The sequence below is a fragment of the Lynx canadensis genome, chromosome C2 (assembly GCF_007474595.2).
Source record: "Lynx canadensis isolate LIC74 chromosome C2, mLynCan4.pri.v2, whole genome shotgun sequence".
Taxonomy (NCBI): domain Eukaryota; kingdom Metazoa; phylum Chordata; class Mammalia; order Carnivora; family Felidae; genus Lynx; species Lynx canadensis.
This window is the reverse complement of record NC_044311.2, coordinates 12,999,928-13,027,108: the sequence shown is the minus strand read 5'-3', so window position 1 is coordinate 13,027,108 and position 27,181 is coordinate 12,999,928. Positions and strand designations below refer to the sequence as shown.

General features: G+C 38.3%; 1 protein-coding gene across 3 annotated transcripts in view; it reads left to right on the top strand.

Moving 5' to 3' along the window:
* Positions 1-27,181, top strand: part of RBMS3 (RNA binding motif single stranded interacting protein 3) — a 692,670-nt gene that overhangs the window by 451,856 nt on the left and 213,633 nt on the right. For all 3 annotated transcript variants that reach the window (XM_030329793.1, XM_030329794.1, XM_030329792.1), the window contains exon 6: positions 6,289-6,368. In XM_030329793.1, the coding sequence (XP_030185653.1) occupies positions 6,289-6,368 (80 nt within the window). The remainder of the gene's footprint in view (positions 1-6,288; positions 6,369-27,181) is intronic.

Here is a 27,181-nt window from a genome sequence, read left to right as displayed (position 1 = left end):
GGGGCAAAGTCTAAATTTATTTTTATTGTACCTTAGTTGCCAATGCAGAAAACATGGAATAGATCATCTTACCTTTCAAGAGGAATCAGGAATCCAGATTTCCATGTGAAGTCTCCCAGTCATTAAATGTTGACAACCATTTCAGAATCTTTAGAACTTTTCTGAAGTCCAGACAAAACATCCAGTTTGGGACATTGACAAACAGCTCCAGAACAGTCATTTTCAGCCCTAGCTACACACTGGAATCACCTGGGTAACTTTGAAAAATATGTCCCTGGACTTCATGCCAAAGCAATTAAGTTAGAATCTCCTGGGCTTGGGCCCAGAATTGATATTTTTAAAAATAGTTTGGTAATAATTATAATGTACAGTCATTTTTGTTTATTTTTGTTAAAGTTTATTTATTTATTTTGAGGGAGGATGCTGAGAGAGAGAGAGGGAGAGAGAAACCCAAGCAGGCTCTGTGCTGCCAGTCCCAATTGTGGCGCTCAAACCCATGAATCATGAGATCGTGACCTGAACCAAAATCAAGAGTCAGTCACCTAACCAACGGAGTCACCCAGACACCCCTACAGTCACTTTTATTTATTTTTTTTTAAGTTTATTTATTTATTTTGAGAGAGACAGAGATAGCACTAATGGGGAGGTGGGGGGGCACATAGAGGGAGAGAGAGTCCCAAGCAGGCTCTGTGCTACCAACACAGAGCCTGAGGTGGGGCTTGAACCCACGAAACTGCAAAATCATGACCTGGGCCGAAAGCAAGAGTCGGATGCCTAACTGAGCCACCCAGGTGCCCCCCTACAGTCATTTTTAAGTAAATATTTTATTTTGGAATAAGTTTAATTTAGCAGAAAAGTTACAGAAGTAATAAAGAGTTCCCATATACACCACACCCATTTCCCCCCATTGTTGACACCTTACATTAATTACCATGGTACATATGTCAAAATTAAGAAACTGACATTGGTACATTACTATTAACTAAACTCCAGACTTATTTGGATTTCACTAATATTTCCACTGACATCCTTTTTCTGTCCTAGAATCCAATCCAGGGTACGATTTTTGTATGTAGTTGTCATGCCTGATCAGTCAGCTGAGGTTTGTGACAATTTCAGACTTTCCTTGTTTTTCCTAAGTGGTACTAGCCAGGTATTCTGGGGAATGTCTCCAGATCTGGGTTTATCTGATGTTTTTCTCATGATAGTATCCATACTACGTATAGATTTTTGGAAAGATTCCCAAAGATGTGAAGTGCCCTTCTTGTGACATCAGATCACAGGCCAGTTAGTAGAGGTTGAATGGAATGGAGGTAGCAAGATCTTTCCAGCATCAGGACGCATTAAAGTAGACAAGTACGGGAAATCAGGAAGGATGATGGGAGGCCAGCAATGGAGCTCCACGTCTCCCAGGTAAGCCATCTGAACTGAGAGTCAAGAGACAAAGATTCTGTTTCAGGCTCATCCACTGACTACTCTTTAGAAAAGGCAACTAGTAGTAGTTTCTTCATCTGTACAATTTAGAAGTTGATATCGATGGCTCTTTATAGTCCTGAAATTGTGTGATTCAAAAACTCTGGAGTGGGTTTAATTAGTCAAATATTATCCATAGTTTTGTATACTAAGAGGAATGTGTTTTAATGCTGAGTAAGACATCACCCAAACGCCTGGGTGTCGGCAAAGGACAATGGGAGGAGGCCACTCTGCTTCGTTTTTAAGCATTTATGACACTTGCATCCTAAGAATGTCAAGCACCTGGCAGGTAGAGCACAGATTGCACAAACTAGAGCACACATTGCAAAAACGAAGAAGAAAATTCAGCTCATTCACTCAATCTTTGTTCGTGGGACTCAACTGTTGTTCTTTCCATTACAATAGACGAAGCAGTAAATGATGTAATTTATTTTTGAAATCTCAGAAAGAGTGCACATTTTAGTACTTTTAAAAAATCTGTTGATATTGACCCTTTGCGCAACTCCAACCGGATTTAGATGGATGACTGGCTTGCAATGTTGGATATTCTAAGTTGCCAATAATTTGTACAGAGCCTGTGATTGCAAAACCACAAAAATTTCACAATAGCGGAAACCTCTAATTAACCAAAATAAATGACGGGGTGGATTTGTTTTAAATATATGGTTAATAATGCTTATTGCTTCAAGATCATAAACTGAGAGATGCTCTGTTGAGGTGAGATAGATAGGCTGCAGATGATTTTGCAAAGTTCTCTTCTACCTTGGTGTGTTAAGTCTGACCCAGAACGTTCTACTAATACTGGATCAAGCTCTCCTCTGATGTAATTTGCCTGTGGGAATTGTATTGGCTGTGAAACTGGTTCCCCTTAGTAGCTGTTGTAAAAAAAAAAAAAAAAGAATTTTTTTTTTTTAATCACAATTCTGTGATTTGTTTTGAATGACACTGAAGCCAGGTTCCTAGGCACTGAGACAAGAAAGAATGTCAAACGGGACCTTTAATGTGTATTTATATTTAAACATCAGACCTAACAGAAAACCCTGAAGCTTTATACAATGATTGGAGCCTTGTAAGAACCTAATTAATGTATCTTCGGGTGAATGGTTGGCCTGGCACGCGAGCTGTCCCGAGGTACTCAAGGGGGTTCAGGTACCGCCTGGGAAGAATAGATGTGGTTGTAGTGATTCAGTGGCCCCGTCTGAAAGCGACGTGTAAAGGCAGCTTTGTCTGGCGTGCCGCCTTTTCAAACTCACTTCATAATGCTAGTGTCAGTTTCAACTGAAGCGTGGGCCAGATTGCAGATAGCTTGAGCTGGCATTTCAAAGTGGCTAATTGTGAACTTGCGAAGAGAATGGACACATTCTTCCAAAGGTGGCTATTCAAATGCAGTATCTTCCCCCCTAGAGCTCCAGCCTCACTTTTGTTCTGTTCCCACATAAAATGCAAGAGGAACACTGAGCCTTTCCCTTGATAGCTCCTCTATCTGCACCTTTGCTGGGACTGCTTTGCCTTGTTAAAATGTGCCCCGTGTATTAAAATGAAATTGTCACTGCTGGGTGGTGCAGCATAACATGGTTTGACACTAAGCGCCGGCAGCTACAGAAAACAGACTTTTATTGCATTTATTCTTTCAGAGACGAGAGTCTCTAAAGGCTCACTGCAGACATTCACTTAGTTAAATCTGAATGAAGCCAAAGTGAACAATCTACGCCGCTGTCTTTGTGTTACCAGAAACAGCCCCCATCCGGCTTGATATGGCTGTAAAATAGTCTTAAGAAAAGATGATCATACTTAGAATCCAAAAGGGAAGACTTGAGGCTTTCAATCCAGAGCAAAAATATTTTAGGGGGGTAGAGTGGGTGAGCCACCTGATTTTCTACTTTGGCTTCCTCTGTATTTCCTAAAACACATTAAATAGAATTAACAAGCCTGTGCACACACACACACACCCCAATCTAGTTTAGTCTTCATTTAGAATTCCATGTCATTTTAAGACAAAGAGAAAGGATTTGATTTGTAGGACTCATGCAACCAAGCTTTAGATTCTTAACTGCCTTTTATCTAGATGAGTATCCAGAGAGAGATTGAGCAGGGAGGGGGCTCTAGGGTATAAGCTTTTCATTCTGTAGCTCTCCTGGAATAAAAATTCCATAAAGTAACATCTGTAGTAATTAAGGGCTTACATTTCCTCTCCCATTCATGTCTCTGGTAGGAGGGAAGGTTATTGTTCCTAAGAGACAATAGAGAGTAGATCCTGTGGGAAGATAGAAAGAGCAAAATTAGAATTCTTTTGTTCCTAGAAATGGAAGTTTCCTACTTCCAAAATAATAATAATAATAATGATAACAATAACAAGTTGGAAGATTTACTGTAAAAGATTCCACCAAAAGAAAACCTTGAAGGAGTTAGGAAAACTGTACTTAGCTATTCCTAAATATTTGGAATGGAGAAAGATTCATCTTGTTTTCCTAACCCCAAATATCATCTGATTTGGGGGAAGTTGTGATTAAGCAGTAAATAAAATGCTCTCTTTGTTTTTATTTTTATTTATGAAAATTGTAGATTATTAAGCTTAAAGAGTCATAAAATTGATTCATTCTTCAGATGTTCTATAAAATCACGCCTATGTGGAACCATTGGACCATTTGATAAATGAATAATAACCTATTTGTTTCCTGCACTTTCTAATGAGTCAGATTGGTTTCCTGTACTTTCTTGTCATACCATGACCAGCTACCTAATTTGTAGGACCCAGGGGAAGATAAAAATGCAGGACCCGTAAGGGGCGCCTGGGTGGCGCAGTCGGTTGAGCGTCCGACTTCAGCCAGGTCACGATCTCACGGTCTGTGAGTTCGAGCCCCGCGTCAGGCTCTGGACTGATGGCTCAGAGCCTGGAGCCTGTTTCCGATTCTGTGTCTCCCTCTCTCTCTGCCCCTCCCCCGTTCATGCTCTGTCTCTCTCTGTCCCCAAAATAAATAAACGTTGAAAAAAAAATTAAAAAAAAAAATGCAGGACCCCTAATTAGAAAGTCACTAAGAATTCCAAGATGGTGCCAGCAGAGTTTTAAACCAAGTGCAGGCTTCTTCTAAATTTTTGGCTCTGTCGTTCTGTACTCATCTCATACCTGGGAAGTCATTGTTGCTTGGTAGGTGGAGATTTGCCATGTGTATCAATACAGAAAAATGTGCCTCCATCCCATGCCTCATAGGAATGTATGTCAGAAAAGATCTTTTTTTTTTTTTAATTTTGAATCAGAAAATAATTATAGCCCCCCATTGGAACATGCTCCTGATACTATCTAGAATTCTTTAACCTGAAAATTCAGATGTTCTGTCTGCATCTCTGAGCTTATCTCTGAGAGTTTGGTGTCCTCACGCCCCTGGAACCTTCCACTCAGGCACGGTGTTCTGTTTACCTCACCTCCTCTAAAAGGACGCAGGGTCAGGTGAGCCCCCTGCCCTCATGACTTCTCTAAGGGCCCTTTTGGCGTTCTGTGCCCACTTCTCAGTGTTTCCCTGGTTTCTGGAATTCCTCTCACACTTGAATTCCTGTAACTATAATAATTGTATAACTTATTTGGCATTTGCTTGCATATTTTTTTCCTTATCTTGTTTCCTCTGCATGTAACATGCTCCTGAAAACACACAGAAAATTTAGGTGTAGGAAAGTTTTATAACTTGAGCTAAAGGGCTCCATTTGAAGAAAGCTCATATGAATAATAGCATAAAATCCAAAATTATACTTTGCCTTTTAGACAAATTTCACACATTTCATACACATCTTTCGTATGTGTGTGATCTGCTTTTCAAATTTGTATTTGCCTCTAGTGTACTGTTTGGGGGATTTAATTTGCTTTCATCAGAACCAGCCCTTTAATTTTTATCTTCCCCATCCACTGTCATAAAATAATAGAGCCCAACTATAGTTAATTATTTAGAAAATGTTGCCAATCCGAGTCTACTTAGGATAGGGCATCCCTGCCAATATTGACATTAGGGTGGTAGAGTTCAAAATGCTCAGTCATTAGCTTGCAAGTGAGATGGCAACATTTGGCCCCAGAAACCTAGTTTAGGGATCGCGATATCTAGCATGAGAAAATAGAGGATTTTCCAAAATTCAAAATGAAGGAAGTTCAGGACCTGAAGTTTACGTGTTTATGTTCTCCTCTCCCATTCCGGGCACCTAATGATTCCCTTTTGTACCTTCACCCGGTGCATCTTCAATAAAAGCGTCAGAGATGCTGATAATACCACCGTATTAATCATCGCTCTACACTGCAGGCGGTGGAAATACAGCTCATGTCGTCAACTCGTTTTGTGGAGTCCTCAGCACAATTGCTTAGTAGCTGCAGTTCAGCTTCGGTGTTAGACAAGCCTTAGTTAAAATCTCAACTCTGCCCCTTATTGGCAAGGTAGTTCATCTATGTCAGCCTCGGAGCCTTCTCTGTGAAGAACCAAAAGACCTACCTTTCTGGTTTGCTAACTCAGACATTCCACAGATATTTACAGCACTTTCAATTGTCAGACAGTGTTCTGTGGGTTACATAAGATACTGCCTCAGTATCACCTCTGGGAGAGAACTCCGCACAGAGCCATCCACCGAGGCAACTTTCAGTGCAGTAAATCATAGTCTCAGCAATGGCGAGTTTGTGATACTCTGTCACCTAATCATGGTGGTCACGGTGACCCTTCCGGTAGAATTCTCAAATCAAGCTTTTCCACGGCTTGCCCATTTTCCTTTTCATTTTTATGTACTCTTCCGGAACATGCACAACTGTATGAAAGTATATGATCTCCTGTTTACCTCTTTTTCCAGAATGGAGTCTACTGAAAAATGTGAAGTGGTAATTCAACATTTTAATGGAAAATATCTGAAAACACCACCAGGCATCCCAGGTAAGAAATACCATTAAGTAATCATGCAATTGTGTCTAGGCTTATTGTTATTGTTAGAAGGAGTACATGGGAAAGCCCTTGGTTGGTCACTGGAAAGGAAAGGTTGCTTTGGTAACTGTGTGTTTTTTAATAGTATGTAGCAACTCCTCTTCTCAAAACTACCAAAGCCTTCTTGGTGTTTCTTCTCTGGCCTTTCTTTGGAATCTCTGCTGATGATTGCCTACAGTGAATTACAAGAAAAACACAGCAAATCATAGTGTAAAACGTACTTCAAGTGAAGGCAGTTTGGGACTCCTGTCATTCATGTGGGTATCTTGATTTCTATTGATCATCAATATGATCAATAGTATCAATATGTATCAATATGATTTCTATTGATCAGTAGTATCAATATGATTTCTATTGATCATCAATATGATCAATAGTATCACTAGTATCTCAATAGTATCTCAATAGTCAATAGTATCTCAACAGTGATAGTCACCGTGGAGTACACAGACTGATGCCAGTATCCAGACATTTCCTACCAGTTCATCACAAGAAGGGTAGAGAAAGGGAGAGTAAGCATTTAGAAACTTTTGTAACAATTTGACATTGCCATGAAATCTGAATGCATAATCTCATATTTAAAAACACATCAAGTTACTGACATTTTGAATTTTTTTTTAATTGTCTCTTCATCAGAGATAGTTTGAGAAGCACCAATCTTGACTCTGCCAGGGCATTTCACATTGGCCATGGCAAAATTCTTAAGCTTTTATGTACATCATAAGATGATATAAATGTATGCTTTAAAAGATTACACTCAGCATAAAGCATTGAATACATCCTATGTGTTAGGACTTAAGCTAGCAATGCCTCAACCTGATATTAATCTGCCAGTAGTATATATGGCAAGTGTTTAATAACAAGTAAGTAAATTTAAAATATATCTTACTCATGCATAAAAATATTAGAGATTGAACATAGGGCTAAAAAGAAAGAATTATAATAAGTAGATAAAGAAATGTCTGAGCAATGCATATTGGTCTATTGGTTGCTCTTTTGTTTTTGGTGATTCTCAGGGGGGAGATGTGACCTCTTGTCTTATAATAGTTTCCTTTTGATTTCTTTATGCTGGGCTTCTATAATGTTTGCTATGTAATGTATTCACTATTTAAAACCCATGGTTAGAGAGTTCAGGGGTTGAACATTTCAGTTCCTTAAAATGTATTGAGGTTACACGGAAGAGGAAATCTGAACAAAAAGAGAAATATTTTTGTAGAGGGATGCGAGTCAGGGTTCGTTTGGGGAGGGTGTTGGGAAAGGAGAAAGGCCCTTCAGACACTCACTTAGATAATCTGGAAAATCCAAAGTCGCATCTCCTGGTTAATCAGAGAGTGCACACACAGCTAGCTAAGCCTGTGGCTCGATCTGGTTAGCTTCCATGCATACCGTTCCCTTGAGAACCAACTGCATTATGATCCAATTGGAGACATATGGTGTTGTTAAGAAAAGAGTTAGCAGTTTTCATCTCAGCATGTAAGCTGCCCTTGCATTTGAGGAGAAATACTTTCTTTTTTTTTTCCTTTTAGCATAAAAGGCAATTTAAGACACTACTCAGACCCATCATTGAATAAAGGGGTTGCATTGTTAGAAGATTCTCCCCTTATTTATCCACTTTATCCAACAGATGCCTATCTATAAGGAGGCATTTAAACTAAGTGTGAATTAGATGGTTATATAAAAATTAAGAATAAGCAAATTATGTAGAAATTATTGTTGACTCAAGTTTTATCACATCTCAGGGTTTTGTGTTTTTTTTTTAGATTTCTTCATTTTCAGAAAAAGACATTGAAATCCTTCTTGACTTGATTGATTTGAAACTGTATTATTTGGTTTTCCCCATAGAACATAGCTGACTAATAGAATTTAATAATACAGACAAAGAAAGTCACTATAAATCCCCCAATGTCTGGGCATCCTTCCTGAATACGCAGGCTGTGATATCAACCTGTCTAATATCATAGCTACACCCAATGGAAACATTGTGAATAGCAAGAACTTGGTTATGAGTTTCTCACTCACTTTTATCTCATGGGAACACAAGAGGCAAAATAATTGTGCTCAGTTATTAAACTCTTAAAGATACAAGTTTATGCTTCTGAGATTTGTACTCCACGTAATAGAATTAGATATATGACATTAATCATCATTAGTACTTGAATTTGGTTATTTATGCATTGGGAGTCAAACAAAGTTTAATAAAGGTTTCAAACACTAACAGAAGATACTTCATCTTTGGTATTTAAGTTTGATATGGAATAAAATAAGACATAATGCAAAATGTGGGTATTTTCTTAAGTCCAGGAGTAAAATGCCCTCATTGGGTCATTTATTAAGTCAGACTGGGTAAAATCAAACATGAGTGTATGCTGTTTGCCTTTATTGGTCCTCACTGCTTATTTGTTGTGGATGATTGAAGTGTTATTTTCAAAAACTCATATCTTCATCCAATTTTCTATTCCATCTTGAAGACTGCAAGTGGGATGTCACTATGAACCCTGATATCAAATTGGAAATGATTCCTTTGATATTTTCAAAAGAAATGACCACTTTCCTAACTTTTTAAATCCTAACATAGCTTTAGAGAGACTGTCCTTGCTTGTGGGTGTACTAATTAAAACCACCTATAAGTGATCTGACCCACCTGCAACTAAAGTAGAATTCACAAAATTAGAAAAATCTCAGTGTTCTACATTATCAAGATTTGGTATCTTTGAATTTAAAAGTTTGTGGTTTTATGGAACCCACATTGATAATTTCAATGTAATGCTTTAAGGATGTGTGATTGATGGTCCCACAATGATCCAATAATCACCTGAGATTCTCAGGCCCTAAGAAAGCTATAGAAAGGATTGCATGTTAAGTCAATCATCCTATACTAGACCCCTGCTTTTATCTTACTGTAAACAAATAGAAAACAATTGGTACCAAATTTGTATTCTTTGCTTCTCTGTTTAGGAATGACTTGGGGAAATGTCTACACATCACTGGGCAAATACTGTGCCATATTGGTTTCTGTTACCCTTGACGATGATTTCTCTTAAAGGAGATACAAAGTTAATTATTTTCCTGAGATGATCCTCTAGTTTCCAAATCCCCTACTGGGTCATTTCTATAAGAGATTAAGAAACAAATCCAATTCAACCCAAAACTCTGGCATCAATCTGATTTTGAAATTCTAAAAACATTAGGGATATTCGCAAGGACATATAACATTGACCACATTTATGTTGCTGCTTCCATTTTGATTTGTCAGTCTAGAACCAGTTTATTCATTAACTATGATTTATGATGGTATTTAATTTTGATTCCTGCTGACAGATTATGTGAGTTGGAAGGAAACTGCAGTTATCTTCTTTTGGTTCATGCTTTCTCTCTCTGGGCTCCTCCGTTTTGTTCATAAAAAGATCTAATTTAAATGAATACATCACGGATCGCTGATGCATATGAGAGCCTTCAACCAGTTCTGTTCACCTGGGATTATGACCTTGTCTCCAGATTTTGGTTACCTGGATCAATGAAGCAAACTATACATGCCAAAAAATCAAGTTATTTAAATTCTGGTATATACAGTACAGGAAATTAACAAAGATCAGGTGGCTGCATTGCTACTAGCAGGTAGGAAGGAGAGGCCAGCGTCGATCATGTAGCCATCTGCAGAAAGTGATCATCTAGTATTTTTTCCTTCCCCTAGAGGGAAAAGAAAACACAGTGTTCCATAAATGTTGCATGTCCTACATATCGATCTTGATGTTTTCTGGACAAAATGAAGGATCATTAGTTGCTTGCCTGCCTAACCCCAGACGTTTCTTTGTCCCATAATGAATTGCATAGCAACATTGTGCAGGCCCAAAGCATTTCATTTTCAAACCTCTGGCAAAAGCAAAGGGTAAGTTCCCAGACACTTCGGGGATCTGTAGGGCACAAACTTGAAAGATTCACTTCCAAAGAGCCCCCGGAGCAGAGTGATGCACCATGTGGAAAGGCTTCCACATGTAAGGACATGTATTGATGAATGGAACACGCAGGCTAGTTTGTAGAAAAATAAATCATGTTTTGCTCTCAAACTAGACTTTTGCCTGTAAGCACATGTTCCTATCAGTGGAGCAGTCTTTGCAGAAGAAAATGGAATAATCCACTTTTGGTATGATTTTCTTACTCTTTACATGATTATTTCTAGCCCCAATTGAACTTCAAGAAGTAGGGAAAGGTAGAGAGAGAGCTCACCATATTTTGAGATGTTTTTAATTGTAACAAATCTTGTGACCAGCAGAAATTTAGACAACCACACGAATGATAGAGGAATCGTATTTTTCTAATAAATAAAAGTGCCTTATGGATGCTCTGACATAAATTTTACTATTTTGTGTTTATGTAAATGAAAAATGTGTATGTTTGTGGATATATATGTATGTTTCAAGGGAGCATGTGAGGAAAAATACTTAAGGTCTGGTTAATTGTTTTTTAAAGAACACGAAAATAAATGTCATTTGTTTAAATTTAAAACTTTCCCCAAAGTAAAATCTTAGCAATGTATTTAAGTGAAATTTATATTCACCTAAAGACATACAAAATTCTGAATAGTTGAGCAATAGTATACACATTTTGATCAGAGGATGTTGCAGACCCTTACAATCAGTGTTTCCTCAGTGATACCAGTCTCTTAAGCACCGATGTAACAAATATAGTAGTTGTGTAAAAGGCAAAAAATAGAAAAGTATTGTGGTATCCACTTTAGCAAAAATATATTTTTATGGTTTTACTTGGTTGAAGCATTGCCTACCTCTGAGCTTTTCATCTTTGTGAAACCAAAACATCATTGGCATGATAAACTGTGTAAATACTGCAATCCCCAACTGGGTGTCAGTTTAGATTTCTCATTAATAAGAGGATGTTTGCCATATTCAGAAGCTGCTTTCTGGGAAGCCTCTCATTTATAACGTTAGGGATACTTTCTTGATTATTTCTAGGTACCAAATACATAGTTAGTTGCCTCATGATGAAACACTGTTGGAGTATTATTAGTGAACTTTGCAGAGTAGCCTGACCATGACATCATCAGTAGAGTCTTAGAATCTGTATGAATTCTTTGATGTAGACTTGGTCAATCATTTCTCAACCTTCCTACGGAGCCACATTTGATATTGTGAAAGTTTGAGTTGGTTACTGATTAGATAAGGGAGAAAGTAGGCAAAGATGATTAAATTGCTAAATGTGGAAAATGAGAAGCCTGACAGGGAAGGTAAAGGGTTCATCTTCAGAAGGTTAGAAAGGATTGCAATGGCTAGTGTGCCCCGTGCTCACCTCTTCCCCCCACGTGATTACAGCTGCAGATGAAGTGGGCAGCCTCCGTTCACCCTGGAAGCATTCCATCTCGAGCGTCTACTGAATCTCTCCATCTTTCTACCTCAGGGCAATATCTATAAAAGCTCACCCAACGCAGCATAGGTTTTCTGCAAACTTTGGGAGAGTTATCACTTCTGGGGACAACCCTCAATTAATGAGCTATGGGAGTCAGTGATTAAGATCGAGCCTCTCATCCTTTGGAGGGACTATTCTGAGTCACATTCTGCAAGATTCCTTAGGGGGTTGTCCACAGTGGTAACACAAGCTCAGTGAGATGTCTTTTATTGGCTTTTCATTCTTCTCTGCCTTTCTTTTCCCTTTGTATTATATCTTCTTCCTGGTGTCAGCTCCCAATTAAACTACAACCCTGTCCCAAGCTCTGATTTGGGAAAAGTCAAATTAAGGTAGGTGTTCCCAGAATTGTGATGGGGAACTGTATTTTGATTTAAAATTTCTGACCATTGGGGTGCCTGGGTGACCCAGTTGGTTAAGCATCCGACTCTTGGTTTCAGGTCAGGATCTCACAGTACATGAGTTTGAGCCCTACATTGGGGCTCTGTGCTGACAGCTTGGAACCTGCTTGGGATTTCTCTCTCTCCCTCTGTCTCTGCCCCTGACCCACTTGCTCTCTTTGCCTCCGTAAAAAAACAAAAACAAAAAACAAACAAATTAAAAAAAAAAAATTCTGACCGTAGAAGAAAGTAGACGGGCTAAAGTGGTAAAGGGAATTTGATAGACAAAATGCGTTGTTTTAGTGACTTTTTTTTTAACAGCAGCACTTATGTACCACATACTTAGGATGATAAAGATGAATAGTAGTAGATACATGGTATTCCAGGATTCAGTTAAAGAAGAGACGGATGGAAGAAGGTAAGGACAAAATGCCACCAGTGACACAGTGACGTGGCCGACCTTAAAATAACTGAGGATGGGAAGAGGTGGATGGTGGCTGAAATTGTGGAGAGAATGGAAGACTAGACAATAGTCAAAATGCCAGCAAAGTGCAGGTGGGATGCAAGCATAGAAAATTAGGGCCACAGAGAAAGGAACCTGTAAGGTTTGGGTCCTGGATGAATGTGGAGTGGTAGGCATTGATAATGAGGTCCACTGTGAGGATGGCTGTAGCTGGCATAAGGAAAACAGAGATGATCTTTAGCTGGGCAATTGGAGGTTTCAGATTAGAATGTTGGAAGTTTTCAGCAACACTGGAGATTCCCTTACTTAACTTTCCTTGACTTTCTCTGAAGTTCTAATCTGCCCTGGAGCAGGTGGGAAAGTGTGAGCAGTACTGAGGTAATTTTTTGTCTATTTATTTCATTCTGAGTTGTTTACACTGGGGTGTGTTGTTGTTGTTGTTCGTTTTTGTTGTTTTTGTTTTTCTATTTTTGCTGCTTCAAGAGCTATCGCTCAACTCAGTGTAGATTCTTGGTAAATGTTCTTTGGTGTTGATGTACAATTCCATGAATTGAATGGCCCTCATGCTTGTATTCATTTTGATGAACTTCCTGAGGGTGTAGGGTTGATACACAGCTTCTGTGCGTCATCAAACTTGGAGGAAAACATTGAGATAAACCTTCGAATCTTGTCTTAATTGTTAGCAAAGTTTTCTGTGACACATGTATATCGAAATATACAGAGAGAATGCTAAATATTCATGAGAAAAGGAAACTTACTTGGAAAAAGACTCTAGTCACTTTTTGAAAAGCCTTTTCTTTTTTTTTTTTTTTTCCAAGACTGCTTTTTAAGGTATTATCTTGACAGTCTAAATGTTTTTTCTTTGAAGAACTCATTGACTCTTGGACAGCACAATGATTAATTCTGTGTTCTCACATGGCAAATGGTCCTGCCTAACTTATACTGAAGTTAGGTCTAGTTCTGAACTTTGTGCCACTGGATCTAATTAAGCACTATTCCCACGCTGTCCTTTTGTTGCCTTTTTCTTTTTTCTCTTTTTCACATAAAAAAAAAAGTGAATATCTTGAGAATAAACAGGCAATCTTATTCTATGCTGACATAATGTTGCTTTTCCCTGCCCAGAGGAAGTACGACATTGGCTTATTATTCCTACTATAATGCAATATTGAAAAATCTATTGTGTTTAATCAATACAATATGGTCACTATGCTTTGCTGGCCATGTATTTTCCATAATTACGTATAAGCACCAACAAGTGCTAGCAGAGTGTGTCTGAAGTTGGCACTTGGCTCCAGAATCTGATTTTTTAAAGCAACTATAATTTCATGGAATAGAGAGGAAGAATGAAGAGGTTTTCTCTGCATCTCCAGAGTCACAAACCATCTCCATCTCTTATTTCTAAAATAATCCATTCAGGTCTTCCAAATTTCTGCACTAAAGATTTCACAGTAAAAACTTAAAAAATAAATTGCAAAACCTAAATTTCATTTCAAAGATGATGTTGGGCTTTGCCTTCTGTCAGCATCGCTAATGAGCGTTAAACCATTTAGTGTCTGTCCGAATGAGTTCTATTAGCAAGCAGAAGGGTTGAGTGGCCTACGGCCAATTAAGACACAAGCCATAGAAATGAAGCTCTGAATAATTAAGTGCATTTCTAAATCTAGAATCTCATTTAATAGGATTGATTTAAAAGTGCATTTTAGCCAAATTTGGATAAATGGATGGTATCCTGAATTAAATACTTGCCACTCTGTCCCAGTAACCATCAAGAAGCCTACCATGCACACAGCTCATTATTTATGACCTAATATTTACAATGAAAAGTCTGCAAAATTTAAGAAAATGCTTTAAGAGGAATATACATGAAGACATTCATTAGGCAAGCTCTGAACCAGCCATCATCTGTTTACCTTACAACTGTTTTCTCTGATGTCTTACCTCTTTAAGCCTGGGAACGATGAATCAATTCATTTATTATTATTTTAGTTATTTTTCAGTACAGTAAAAAACCCCTTCATAGGAAACTGGCATGCTTGTGATCATTTTTTTTAAGACTTCATATATTTCAAAGGCACATCTGTCCCATTAGATGATACATTTTTCTAAGAAAGGACTTTGATGTTTATCTTTCCCTTTACCCTTAAACAATTAGCCTATCAACTCTTTCAATGCAAGGATTGCACCCTGCTATTTATGTTTCAAGCGTCTAACCAATGCCTGTCACAGAAGAGTACTAATAAGTATTTGTTAAATAAGTAAATAACTGCTTGGGGTAGACAGAATAATGCTCCCTCTCCCCCAAATATCTCTGTTTATTCCTCACTACCTGTTAATACGTTAGGTTCCATGGCGAAGAAGAATTAAGGCTGCGTTTGGAATTAAGCTTGTTGATAAACTGACCTTAAAGCAGGGAAATTATTCTGTATTATTTAAGGTGGACCCTATGTAATGACAAGGGTCCTTAAGAACGGCAGTGAGAGGCAGAAGAAGGGATCAGAGTCATGTGGTCTGAGAAGGCCCTGACCCACCATCGGTGGCCTTGAAGATGGAAATGTGGGCAGTCTCTGGAAGCTGAAACAGGCAAGGAATTGGATTCTCCCCTAAAGCTTCCATAGAGGGACTCAGCCCTATTCACATCCTGATTGCAGCCCAGTGGGGTCTGTGTAGGACATGTGACCTACAGAACTGTAAGATAGTAAATTTGTGTTGTTTTATGCCCCTAAGTTTTTTGTTAGTTTGCTACCGCAACTGAAAACTAATACACTAATACAGAAGTTCTTTCAACTGAGTATCACCACCCTATTTCTAAATTACAGTACCAAACAGCCTCTGGAGAACTTTCTTAGTTTCTCCTATTTTTCATCTTCTTTGTTTCATTTGGGTTGTGTGTATGTTAAACAGAGGGGGAAAAATCTATCTTGTTAATTATCTTGACTTTACAGTTTCTTTGTACTTTCTCATCAGGATATATAAAATGGATGACTGTTGGACATCTTAAAAGAGAGTCTTGGGGCGCCTGGGTGGCGCAGTCGGTTGAGCGTCCGACTTCAGCCAGGTCACGATCTCGCGGTCCGGGAGTTCGAGCCCCGCGTCAGGCTCTGGGCTGATGGCTCAGAGCCTGGAGCCTGTTTCCGATTCTGTGTCTCCCTCTCTCTCTGCCCCTCCCCTGTTCATGCTCTGTCTCTCTCTGTCCCAAAAATAAATAAACGTTGGAAAAAAAAAAAAAAAAGAGAGTCTTTGGGGGTGGGTGCTTAGATCTCAGAGCACATTATTTTTGACTCAAAGAAATCACGTGTTAATTCACACTATCTGGTTCCATAAAATATGCCAAGGAAACTATACCACTTGTAAATCTAAATTCATGCAAATGTGTATCTCTTAGGTTTCAACCTTAATACTTGCTTTCAATTGTTCCTGCTATTGAAGGATTTTTTTAATGTTTATTTACCTTTGAGAGAGTGAGAGACAGAGTGTGAGCAAGGGACCGGCAGAGAGAGAGAGAGGGAGGCACAGAATCCAAGCAGGCTCCAGGCTCTGAGCTGTCAGCACAGAGTCCGATGCGGGGCTTGAACCCATGAACCACAAGATCACGACCCGAGCTGAAGTCAGATGCCTAACCAACTGAGCCACCCAGGCACCCCATGCTATTGAAAGATTATTATGGCTTAGAAGAGATCATAGAGGTTGTATAGCAGATATCAGCTATAAGTTTTAGATGATTATATCTAAAGCATAGATGATGTTCCTACTCCCAACTTATTGCCCCACAAAATAAAGGGTATCCTGAAGCTCTTAATTCTTGAGTCCCATCTGAAAACTTAGTTTTGAGACACAAATAAAAATCTAGGGAGGTAACTGGATTCTTATTATCAGTTAACAAAGATACATAGATACTTCTTACTACTTAAGGTGTTAAAAAAAACTTTCAGTGACTTTACAAAAAATGTATTTCTCAGCTAAAGGTGTACTGCAACCCTGCAGCAGGTCAGGAGGCTGTTAGTGTGAAAACGTAGCCTTTTCCTCGTGAACTGAGAGTGGGACTTATTTGGGACCAGAAGTTTTATTAAACAGCTACACTAGTTGAGTCACTGAAATGCCCGAAAGTAAATAGAATCCACAGTTGAAGTTAATGTCTCGCTGTTTGTTATTAGAGCAGGTGTTAGCACTCCCAGGGTGCTTGCCTGATGGCCTTCAGCCAGCACCCCACTGTCCTTGTAGGCGGACTGGCTTTTGGTTGCAGCAGCCTATTTGCCTATCAAGAAGAGAGTCAGAAGTGCCTAGGAAGTTACATTCCCGTGGTTAGGCAGCCCTTAAACAATGTGTGACTGGTGTTGGGGTATCTATACCCCAGTTCTTTTGCTCCTGATGAGAACACCAGAGTATGACATACACTATCTCCAAAGTCTCCTTGGCTTTCTGGAAGATGAACGCACTAGACACACTCCAAGTGAGATAGCAGTTTTTGATGGGTAACAGGCTTCTCTGGGAAAAGCATGGCCAGGTTGACTACTGATGAAACATTTGCAAGGGTAGATAGAATTACAATCCCATGTCCTGTGAGTGAGTAGACCACTGGTTGGTAGGATGGTTTGGCTAATCGTATGTCTTGATAAAGGTCCATTCAAAAGAATCAAAATTGTACCAGTATATAAGATAATGGGTTTTTCATACAAAAGCTCTTAAAGTACAGAAGCATTAAAGCCAAATATTGAAATTAGCCTATTTTATGTGCAGTCACTTTAAGATGGCATGGTTGGTTTGAGCCAAACAGTGGTTCAGACTATGGGGTTCCTGAGATCCTTTCTGGTGGTCTGCAAGGTCAAAATATTTCCATAATCCTGACACATTATTTCCCTTTTCACTCGGATTCTTTCATGAGTATAGAGTGGAGTTTCCTAGAAGTTACGTGATGTGTGATATGATTGAATGAAGAAGCAGATACGAGAGTTCAGCTGTCTTCTATTAAACCTGACATTACAGGGACTTGCAAAAATATGAACCAAGTCAACACTTATTTTTATTTCATTTTTGATTTTTTAAAAATAAAAATGTGGGGCGCCTGGGTGGCTCAGTCAGTTAAGCGTCCGACTTCGGCTCAGGTCATGATCTCACGGTCCGTGAGTTCGAGGCCCGTGTCAGGCTCTGTGCTCACAGCTCAGAGCCTGGAGCCTGTTTCAGATTCTGTGTCTCCCTCTCTCTGACCCTCCCCCGTTCATGCTCTCTCTCTGTCTTAAAAATAAATAAACGTTAAAATTTTTTTTTTAAATAAAAATGTGTCACTTATCATATGGTGGGTTTATTGCTATTTTAACTAGATTTTTAAAATGGCAAATATCAATAGATATAACCTGTGTCAACAGAAGCTCTTTGAGGTCCGCAATAATTTTTAAGAGCGTAAGGAGGTCCTGAGACAAAAACAAATAAACAGACACAACTTTGATTGCCACGGATATAAAGCAGAAATTCAGAATCAAGCCCTTTTATCTTCTCGGAATTAGAAAAGATTAAGGAAAATAACCAGGGTAAAGGTGAAGTTTAAAATGTCCTCTCATCTTGGGGCGCCTGCATGGCTCAGTCGGTTGAGCGTCTGACTTCAGCTCAGGTCATGATCTCGCAGCTTGTGAGTTTGAGTCCCGCGTTAGGCTGTGTGCTGACAGCTCTGAGCCTGGAGCCTGCTTCGGATTCTGGGTCTCCCTCTGTCTCTACCCCTCCCCTGCTCGCACTCTGTCTCTCTCTCCCTCAAAGTAAATAAACATTTAAAAAAATGTTTTTAAATAAATAAAATGTCCTCTCATCTTTCTGAACTTATTTTGCAAACCTAGATGTGTTCTAGACAGCTGTTTTAAGTGGAGGAATTAAAAAATAATGAGTTACACTACTGGTTTTATTTTGTTTTGTTTTTATTTATTTATTTATTTTGAGACAAAGAGAGAGCGCCTGCGAGAGGGAGATCAGTGCTGAGCCCTGATGTGATCTCACCTCACAGGAGATCATGACCTGAGCCAAAATCAAGTCAATAGCTTAACCAACTTAGTCACCCAGGTGCCCCTACACTACTGTTTTTTGAAAACAAGCATGCAGATTACTTAAGCTGTAGTGAATGTTTGTTTTGGTGGGGGTCTTTTGAGATACAGAGTCATTGGTTATTCTTCTGAACACTTACATGACCGTCTTATTAGCAAACAATATATAGTTTGACAGACTATGTGAATGTTTTATTGAAACTGTGTATACGCAGCATGTGTGTTACGCTGAGATTGCGGACATGTGACTGTAATTTGTGAGTGGTGTGTGAGTCTACCAGAATTTAGGGAGAGTTTAAGGCGAATATCTAAGAGCCACAAGGCTAACCACAGATAGGACATGGGAGCTCTCATCATAAGAGCTGTTCTGTGTCATTTCTTTTGCTCACTGCTAATTTCATTCAGCGCTCATCTCATGGCTGGACCGCACCACGGAGTTCTGTGTGGGATGCATCTCGGATATAGGCTTCCAGGTTTGCTAGTTGTAATAAGTAATAATACTAATATAGTAATAGTTATGATACTGTAAACACTAACATGTAACTAATTGAACACTATGTACTTAATGTTCACAGAAAGTCTTAATTTGTTTTTCAGAAATGGTAAAGTCTCTGATTAGGTAGTCCCTAGAACATGATTTCTGTAATCTTAACCTAGTACGAAAGACCTCTAAGAAAAGCACCCTCTAGACATCCTTCATAACTTGTTATGATTTTAACCCAACATATCCATGTGATAGATGACAAAATTTAAGGTAAAATTTCTCCTGTGATTGGTTTTGAAAAGACATAATTTGATATTTGCTTATACCCCTCGACAGCCTCTTCATTTCTCTCAACTCAAGGAAAGTGTTTTACGTCTTTCCTGGGTCTATACACTGTTAAAGAACAACCCCCATCCAGCTTGGGCTGTGCTTTCCGTGAGAGCCTCATGGCCGGGATACTCTTCTTCCTCTGAATTTAAGTGGTGACAGAACGTGTACCATGGAGAATACCATCTTGTCCTATGGAGACTGATGGGTTTGGTTAGAGTTTGGCTCTGTCTCTTTACCTGTTGACCTGGAGCAAGTTATTTAGCCTTTTGTCAAGTTCCTCGTGGAACCCACTGTTTGCATTCGATGTTTATAGTGCCTCCTTTACAAAAGTGTTACCAGGATTAACTTTGTAAAGCTCTACAGAAGTTCTGGCAGGAAGTGGGAGACATTACTGCTGTTAGTAGCACCTGTTAGCATCATGAAAGTCAGTTCATCAAAATCTATTCTCTAGGCTGCAAATAACATTTAAATGTGGAAGTCTATGAATGATAGTCGTGGATGGGCATTACCTGGTACATGGACCATATAAAGTTTACCTCCCTTTTTGCTAGGTAAAGACCACCCTCCAGTCTTACACCATTTGCCCACAGCTGCCATATTTCAGCCTCGAATGGGATCCATTTAATGAAAAATGTCCAGCTTGGAGCTCCATAGTTTTCTGGGATGACTGGAAAGAATATAGTATAGCAACAGATATATATTTACCTGAAATTTGCTCTAGTGACTCCCAGATCCATAAACACTTGTCACACTTCTGATAGGACCAACATGGTCTTGTTAATGCAGAGAGTCTTTACTTTAGGTAAAAGGACTGCAAAAACATGTATAATCACAAACCTCTTATAATGATTTCTTGGTATATCTTTCTACCTCCAGTTTACAGAGCCTAGAATTTCCTTTCTCTACCCTCATTTCCCAAAGAAATCCTGCTAACCACTGAATATATTTTTCATGCAGATTTTCCTAATTTCTAACCCTCCCAACTCCTCACCCCCACTCTTAACTCTCAGGACATCACATCAGATTGCTTTCTCCTACAGTAGTTGTCCGTTTGTGATATGTAGTCTCTTATGGCTGTCACTGTATACTTACCTTACCCCACTGGATGGCAGAATTATGCTTTTTTTAATCCCTGTGTCTCTTCCGATGCCTGGCATTTGAACATAGGAGATGCTTAACAGAGACACTGAATTGAACTAAGAAAAAAAAAGTTGAGCTCATGATTCCAGTGTGATTTCTTAATACTATCTTAATTGTCTCCTAATAAGGCATTCAATTAGTAAATGCTTGTAAAATGAATGCAGAAATCGTCAAATATGATGACTCCATATAAAAATATTTTTACATTTCTTCCTCTTCGTAAATTGTAAAACATTTAAATGTCAAAAGCTTTCTTTGGGGGTGGAAGACAGTGTTCAAAAGCACAAGAATCCTTTTCTTTCTCCTCAAGATTAAATTCTCTTTCCATTCTACCTCTTATTTTCCATTGCTCCTGTCTCCAGAATTTCAAACAAACAAAAAACAACAAACAAAACAAACAAGCAAAAACAAAAACAAAAAAAGCAATGGCCTCTGGAAATTAAAAGAAACATTAAGAATATAAAATAAGTGGGTGGAATACCAACTATCCTATTGGTTGTTACAATTAATTCTATAGCTAGCAATTCGACCTATTTTTTTTTCTGATTAAAATCATTGCAGAAAATAGCTGTAGTTTTTTAAAGGTCTCTTTTTCTAAAGCTTGCAGGTTGTGTCCTTGTAGCACATGGGGGCTCTAGTGCCCGTGCCATGAACAGAATGGATTCATTAACCTTTATATTGATTTGAATTGTCGTTCGAATAAATATTTATACCCGTTTTCCCTGAGGGCTTAATGAAGTCCTTTATCAATAGCACCAAGAGTTTCTCCCCTTGACCTTTGTCATCCATTCGTTCAGAAAATTTTCATCAAGCTGTTTTGTTTGCATTGTTAATCTCTTCCTGCCTTTGTCAGGTTTGGCACAGAAAAATATTCATCCTGGATTCCGTAGAGTTATTTTACACTATTTGGACTTCTGCAGAGAAGATCAATTCTGTCTTTGAATTTCCTGTTTTAACTTCAAGACTGAAGCATTTCCAGTTTCTCCATATTTGTCTTTCTGCTTTTTGTCTGCCTGTAGAGTATTTCTCTTGTTATTCTTTATACGTGATTACTTCCGTTTCAATTTTTGACACCAAAGTCTCCTAAAAGACAGAAGAGGTGTTAGATAATGCTAGGGTGGGAAATGTTTTGCAGTACACATGCATCAAATTTGCAGTTTGTGTATCAAATCGACACCTTGTACACCTTAAAATTACACAACATTGTATGTCCAATATGCCTCTATACAGCTTGAAGGAACAAAAGATAGAGTTAGAGCCAGAGAATATCTTTGTTCAGCTGTCTCCACGTCTTAGCAATGAACATTTTTAGTGCCGGGAGAAAAGACAAGGGTTATTATATGCCAAACATGGTGTTCAGTGTCGTGTGTATTATTCTATTTCATCCTCAAAGTGCCCTTAGGGAAAGCACACTGCTCCATTCTAGATGAGGAGGCTGGCGCTTACAGAATTCATGTAAATTGCCCAGACACAGACCCGGTAAGTGGGCTCATTGATCCCAGGATGTAGTTCTGCCACTTACTAGGCATGTGACCTTGGGCAAATTACTCAACCCCTCTGTGCCTCAATTTCCTCATTGGTAAAATGGAGGTAATCATAGTTCCTTTCTGTACTATTGTTGTGAGGTGACTGTGGATTAAATAAATTAGACTAGGGGCGCCTGGGTGGCGCAGTCGGTTAAGCGTCCGACTTCAGCCAGGTCACGATCTCGTGGTCCGTGAGTTCGAGCCCCGCGTCGGGCTCTGGGCTGATGGCTCAGAGCCTGGAGCCTGTTTCCGATTCTGTGTTTCCCTCTCTCTCTGCCCCTCCCCCGTTCATGCTCTGTCTCTCTCTGTCCCAAAAATAAATAAAAACGTTGAAAAAATAAATAAATAAATAAACAAATAAATAAATAAATAAATAAATAAATAAATAAATAAATAAATTAGACTAGATAGAGCTCTTGTCATGTGCCTAATAAGTACTAAGAGCTATTTAGGTTACACTTATTTACTTATTGGTTATACTGAATCGTAATGTCTTTTCTAGTTTTCTTGAGTGGAGGGGGGAAGTATTATAGGAGAAGAGATCAGCAAGAAATCCAGTAGCTCTTCCCAGTCATGTTTTTCCCCTCCATTCCCAAATGGGGGGCCAGGTTTCCTCCTTATTTGTGAAACAGAATGAATATTACCATTCTGTATTGAGTTAAATGTTTCATTCCTTTAGTCTATTCAGAGCCTTCTTCCTGGAGACTCAGTTGCTTACTTTCATACTCATTTTGGTTTTTAGAAGAGTGGCAATATTTGGCTATCACCTTCAGCAAGCCATGCACTTGGTTTCTGTATTAGAGTTTGATAAGTGGTTCTTTTGTTGTAAAGAAAAGGTAACCTATTTGTAGAAACTTCCTTTGGAGAAACAATCTTTCTTCAAAACCTAAGCTGTAGAATTTTTTTTTTTCTGTTTTGAGCTGTATATAAGTGTTAATAGCTGGGTCCAGAAGAAAAGGCACATTATTAAGAAGCTTCAGTGAGAAGAATTACAGACTCTTTGGTTTTTCTCCTTCTATATGCTATCCTTTCACTGGATGGGCCAAAGGAGCCATGGAAACTAAGTGGAACCTGATCATGTTTTTTATTCCTTTCATTCCTGAGATACTGGAGAGAAAATGTCTTGCTATCATTACTGTTTTTTTTTTTTTTTTTTTTTTTAGGCTGAGAAGTACCACTTAGAAAAACAATTATCACAGGTACCTAATTCAGACAACTTTTATCACAGGTACCTAATTCAGACAACTGAATAGAATTCCTCCTGTGGTTACGAAGAGGCTGCAAATCTCAGTCATGAAAGAAAGTAATATCTACTGGGGTGAAAACAATCCTAGCAATCCTAGATTAAGGCTAAAAAAAAAATCAAATCTTAATGACATGGTAGAAAATTCCATATAGTTCAATGATTTGAAGACACGGAAAACGTAGACTACTTGAGAGCCTAGTTTACCTTGTGGCAATTCAATATCCTTTATACTAGTAGACATGTGATTTTTTTCTTCATTCCATTAAGCACATATTTTTAATTTGAGTGTGGACTAGACATAGGAATATATTTTCAGGGATCAACACACAGTGGAAGAGGTGTCATAAAGATGCCAGGGACTGGAAGTAAAAAGAGGGGATGATCAGTGTCACCTAGAGGAGAAGGATCAATAAATATTCTAGAGGACATCAAAAGATAGAGATTGGAAGATCCTCGCTAAGCAGAACCAAGCTGATGCTTTTGGAAATTCTTGATACTATAAAAATTCCAATCAATATATTTGAGTTTAAATTGATCAGAGCTAATTAGTGCTGGTTAAAATCAGGTGCAGATGACCAGACCGGATCTTGATGAGCCCTTTGAATTGAACAGAACTAGGTGAAGCTGGTTTGGTTTCGTTGGGTATGATTTTAAACTACTCAGGGGTAAGTTCTATCCAGTTAAGATTTTTAAAAAATAATAATGAATTTGATCTAAACCTATTGTTGTAATGAAGTGCATTCTACGTTTGGTATATTAAGCATCTGTCTATCGCATTTCGCCTGCAAGTTTTTTCCTGGGGCTTACTGTTTGACTTTTACTTCCATTTTTTTTTACCAATAATAGTTTATTTTTTACGAGAAATCATGTTTTCCATTGTGCCTTTTTTAAAAAAAAATCACTTTATGGGGCGTCTGGGTGGCTCAGTCAGTTACGCATCCAACTTCAGCTCCTAAGCTTGTGGGTTCAAGCCCCATCTTGGGCTCTGTGCTCACAGCTCAGAACCTGGAGCCTGCTTCGGATTCTGTCTCCCTCTCTCTCTGCCCCTCCCCACTCACATTCTGTCTCTCTCTCTCAAAAACAAACATTTGAAAAATCATTTTAAATGTAAGAGATTTCATTAATACTCACTAATGTAACTCTTTCCCAACATTTAGCTCATTAGCACATTTGGTATCAAATAAGTATCTAAATTGATTATTTAATCGGGTATCCCAACAGCCCTTAGAAATGAATCCGTTTCTTTCATACTAGTGTATATCACCTTTTTTCTATATTAACTAGTTTAATTACCTGTGATATGAGTGCTTGCTTTACAGAACAGTCATACAAATACATGTATCCAGTCATTATAAAATACATATTTTTTTAAGTTTATTTATTTTTGACAGAGACGGAGACAGTGCCAGCAGGGCAGGGGCAGAAAGAGGGAGAGAGCGAGAATCGCAAGCAGGCTCTGCACTGCCAGCACAGAGCCCAATATGGGGCTCGAACTCACAAACAGTGAGATCGAACCTGAGCCAAAATCAAGAGTCAGGCGCTTAAGCGACTGAGCCACCGACGCATCCCTATAAAATATTTTATCTCACAAAACAAGTCCCTGCTCTAGCTACTACTTTCAAATGATTATTATTTAATTTTTAGCTATTCCTTTTTTCTGTTTTCCAGATCTACTTTGCAGTTATTTTGCCAGCTTTCTATAAAACGTAAATGCTCTATTATTAGGGCACTGTATCAAGATCCAGGATAGTTCCTGAAACTCCCCTGTGCTGCCCCTTTGCTATGGAACCGTCCCTTCTCCTCTTCACCTTTGAAAACCACAGCTTTGTTTTAGATTCCTATAGTTTTACCTTTTGCAGAATGTTCTCTAAATGGAATCATATAGTGTATAGGCTTCGGAAACAGCCTTCCTTCACTAACGATAAGGCATTTAAAATGCACGCATGTTGTTGAATCTGTCATTCGCTCGTTGTTTTTTGTTGTTGAGTGGTTCATTGAATTGTTGTACTTTATATGTTGTTTATTCTCCAGTTGAAGAGCATTTGGTTTGCGATGAGTTTCTGGAAACTGAATACGATAAAGTACCCATCTATAATGCCAAATCAGTGTGGGGTTTTGTTGTTTTGTTTTGTTTTGTTTGTGGTTTTGTTTTGTTTTATGTTGGTGACATTAATTAGGAGTGGACCCTGAATTTTATCTGCGTCAGGTAATCATCATCTGATCCTTGACTTGCTTGCTGTCTTTTATGTAATTATATTTAAAATATGAAGCCATTTATGCTACTGAGAAACTTAAAATGTCATTGTGACAAATTCTCTAATGTACATTTGGTTTGTTTTATATTTTGAGTTGGTAGTATGTACAAACAGTTACAAAATGCAAAAGCTTCACAGTGAAAAGTAGTTTCTCCTTTTTCTGTGGCCCAGCCACCCTAGTTTCCTCCCCCAGAAGAATGTGTGTTGCATTTCCTATGTTCCCAGAGATGGTTCCTGAATCCCAAACATACATTTATGTTTTCACTCCATTGGTGGCAAGTATACATTTCTTCTAAACCTTGACTTTCTTCACTTAACAGTGTACCTTGGAGTTCATTCTTAACAGTACAAGGAAAACCATCTTGCCATTTTTGATGGCTGTATAGTATTCTATTTTATAGATGTGGAATACTTTTTATAAAAATTGTCCAAGTTCCTAGGTTATGGATATCTATGCTGTTTCCAATCCTTTACTATTACAAATAGCACGAAAGAAGAAAATTTATGTTTGTGCCTATTTTCACATAGATGCAAGCATAACTACAGGAAAAACATGTCAAGCAGACTTGCTAGGTAGAATAATGCATGCTTGCTTATTGAATTTTGATAAATTTTGCCTAATTGCTCCTCCTATCGGTGTCCTAAGTAACACTTACACCAGCCAGTATAAGAAGTCATCTCCTGACTTTGGCCAACACAATGACTCTGAATCTTTTTCCTACCAATATAATAGATGAAGATTTACCATGTTTTAATCAAAATAGCAATAAATGTGAACGAAAGTTGAACATGTCTTCATGTCTTTACAGCTTTGAGATTTTCTTGTTTTAAACTCTTGTTCCTGCCATTTGCCCATATTTCAACCTGACTGGTAGCCTTTTTCTTATTTATTTGTAGGTACTTTATTGCATTAAAGAAAGTTGGTGTTTGTCAAATCACTTATCTTTTGCCTTCATTCATGGTGGGCTTTTATTTTGGAATGTCCCATTTTTTTCAAAGTTACACACACACACACGCACGCACACACACATATATATTTTAAATAATGCTCATTCTAAAATATTAAAATGCCATTTTTTTCTCTACAATTTTTAAAAAGCTAACCTTGAAATCATCTAGAATTTATTTCAGCTTAAATTGTAAGATGGAGAAGCCAGCTTTATTTTCCTTTATTTCCTTATGGTTAGGCAGCTGTTCCAACACCACTTATTGAATAATACATTTTTTTTCTAATTGAATTCAAATGCTACATTTTTCATCTACTAAATAACCATGTGATATTTTTAAATTTCCTTGTTTTTTCAACTGTTGTTATTCATCTACCTGTCAAATCATATGCTAACTTAGAACTTTAATAATGAGTATTTTATATGATATTTTAATATGGAAGAGCTAGCCTCACCACCACCCTGGCATTTCTCTGACATTTCTCTTCTTTTTAATAACACACCGGGTGGGGGGGGGGCATGCGTGCATGTGTGTTTTGTTTGTTTTTACCCACCT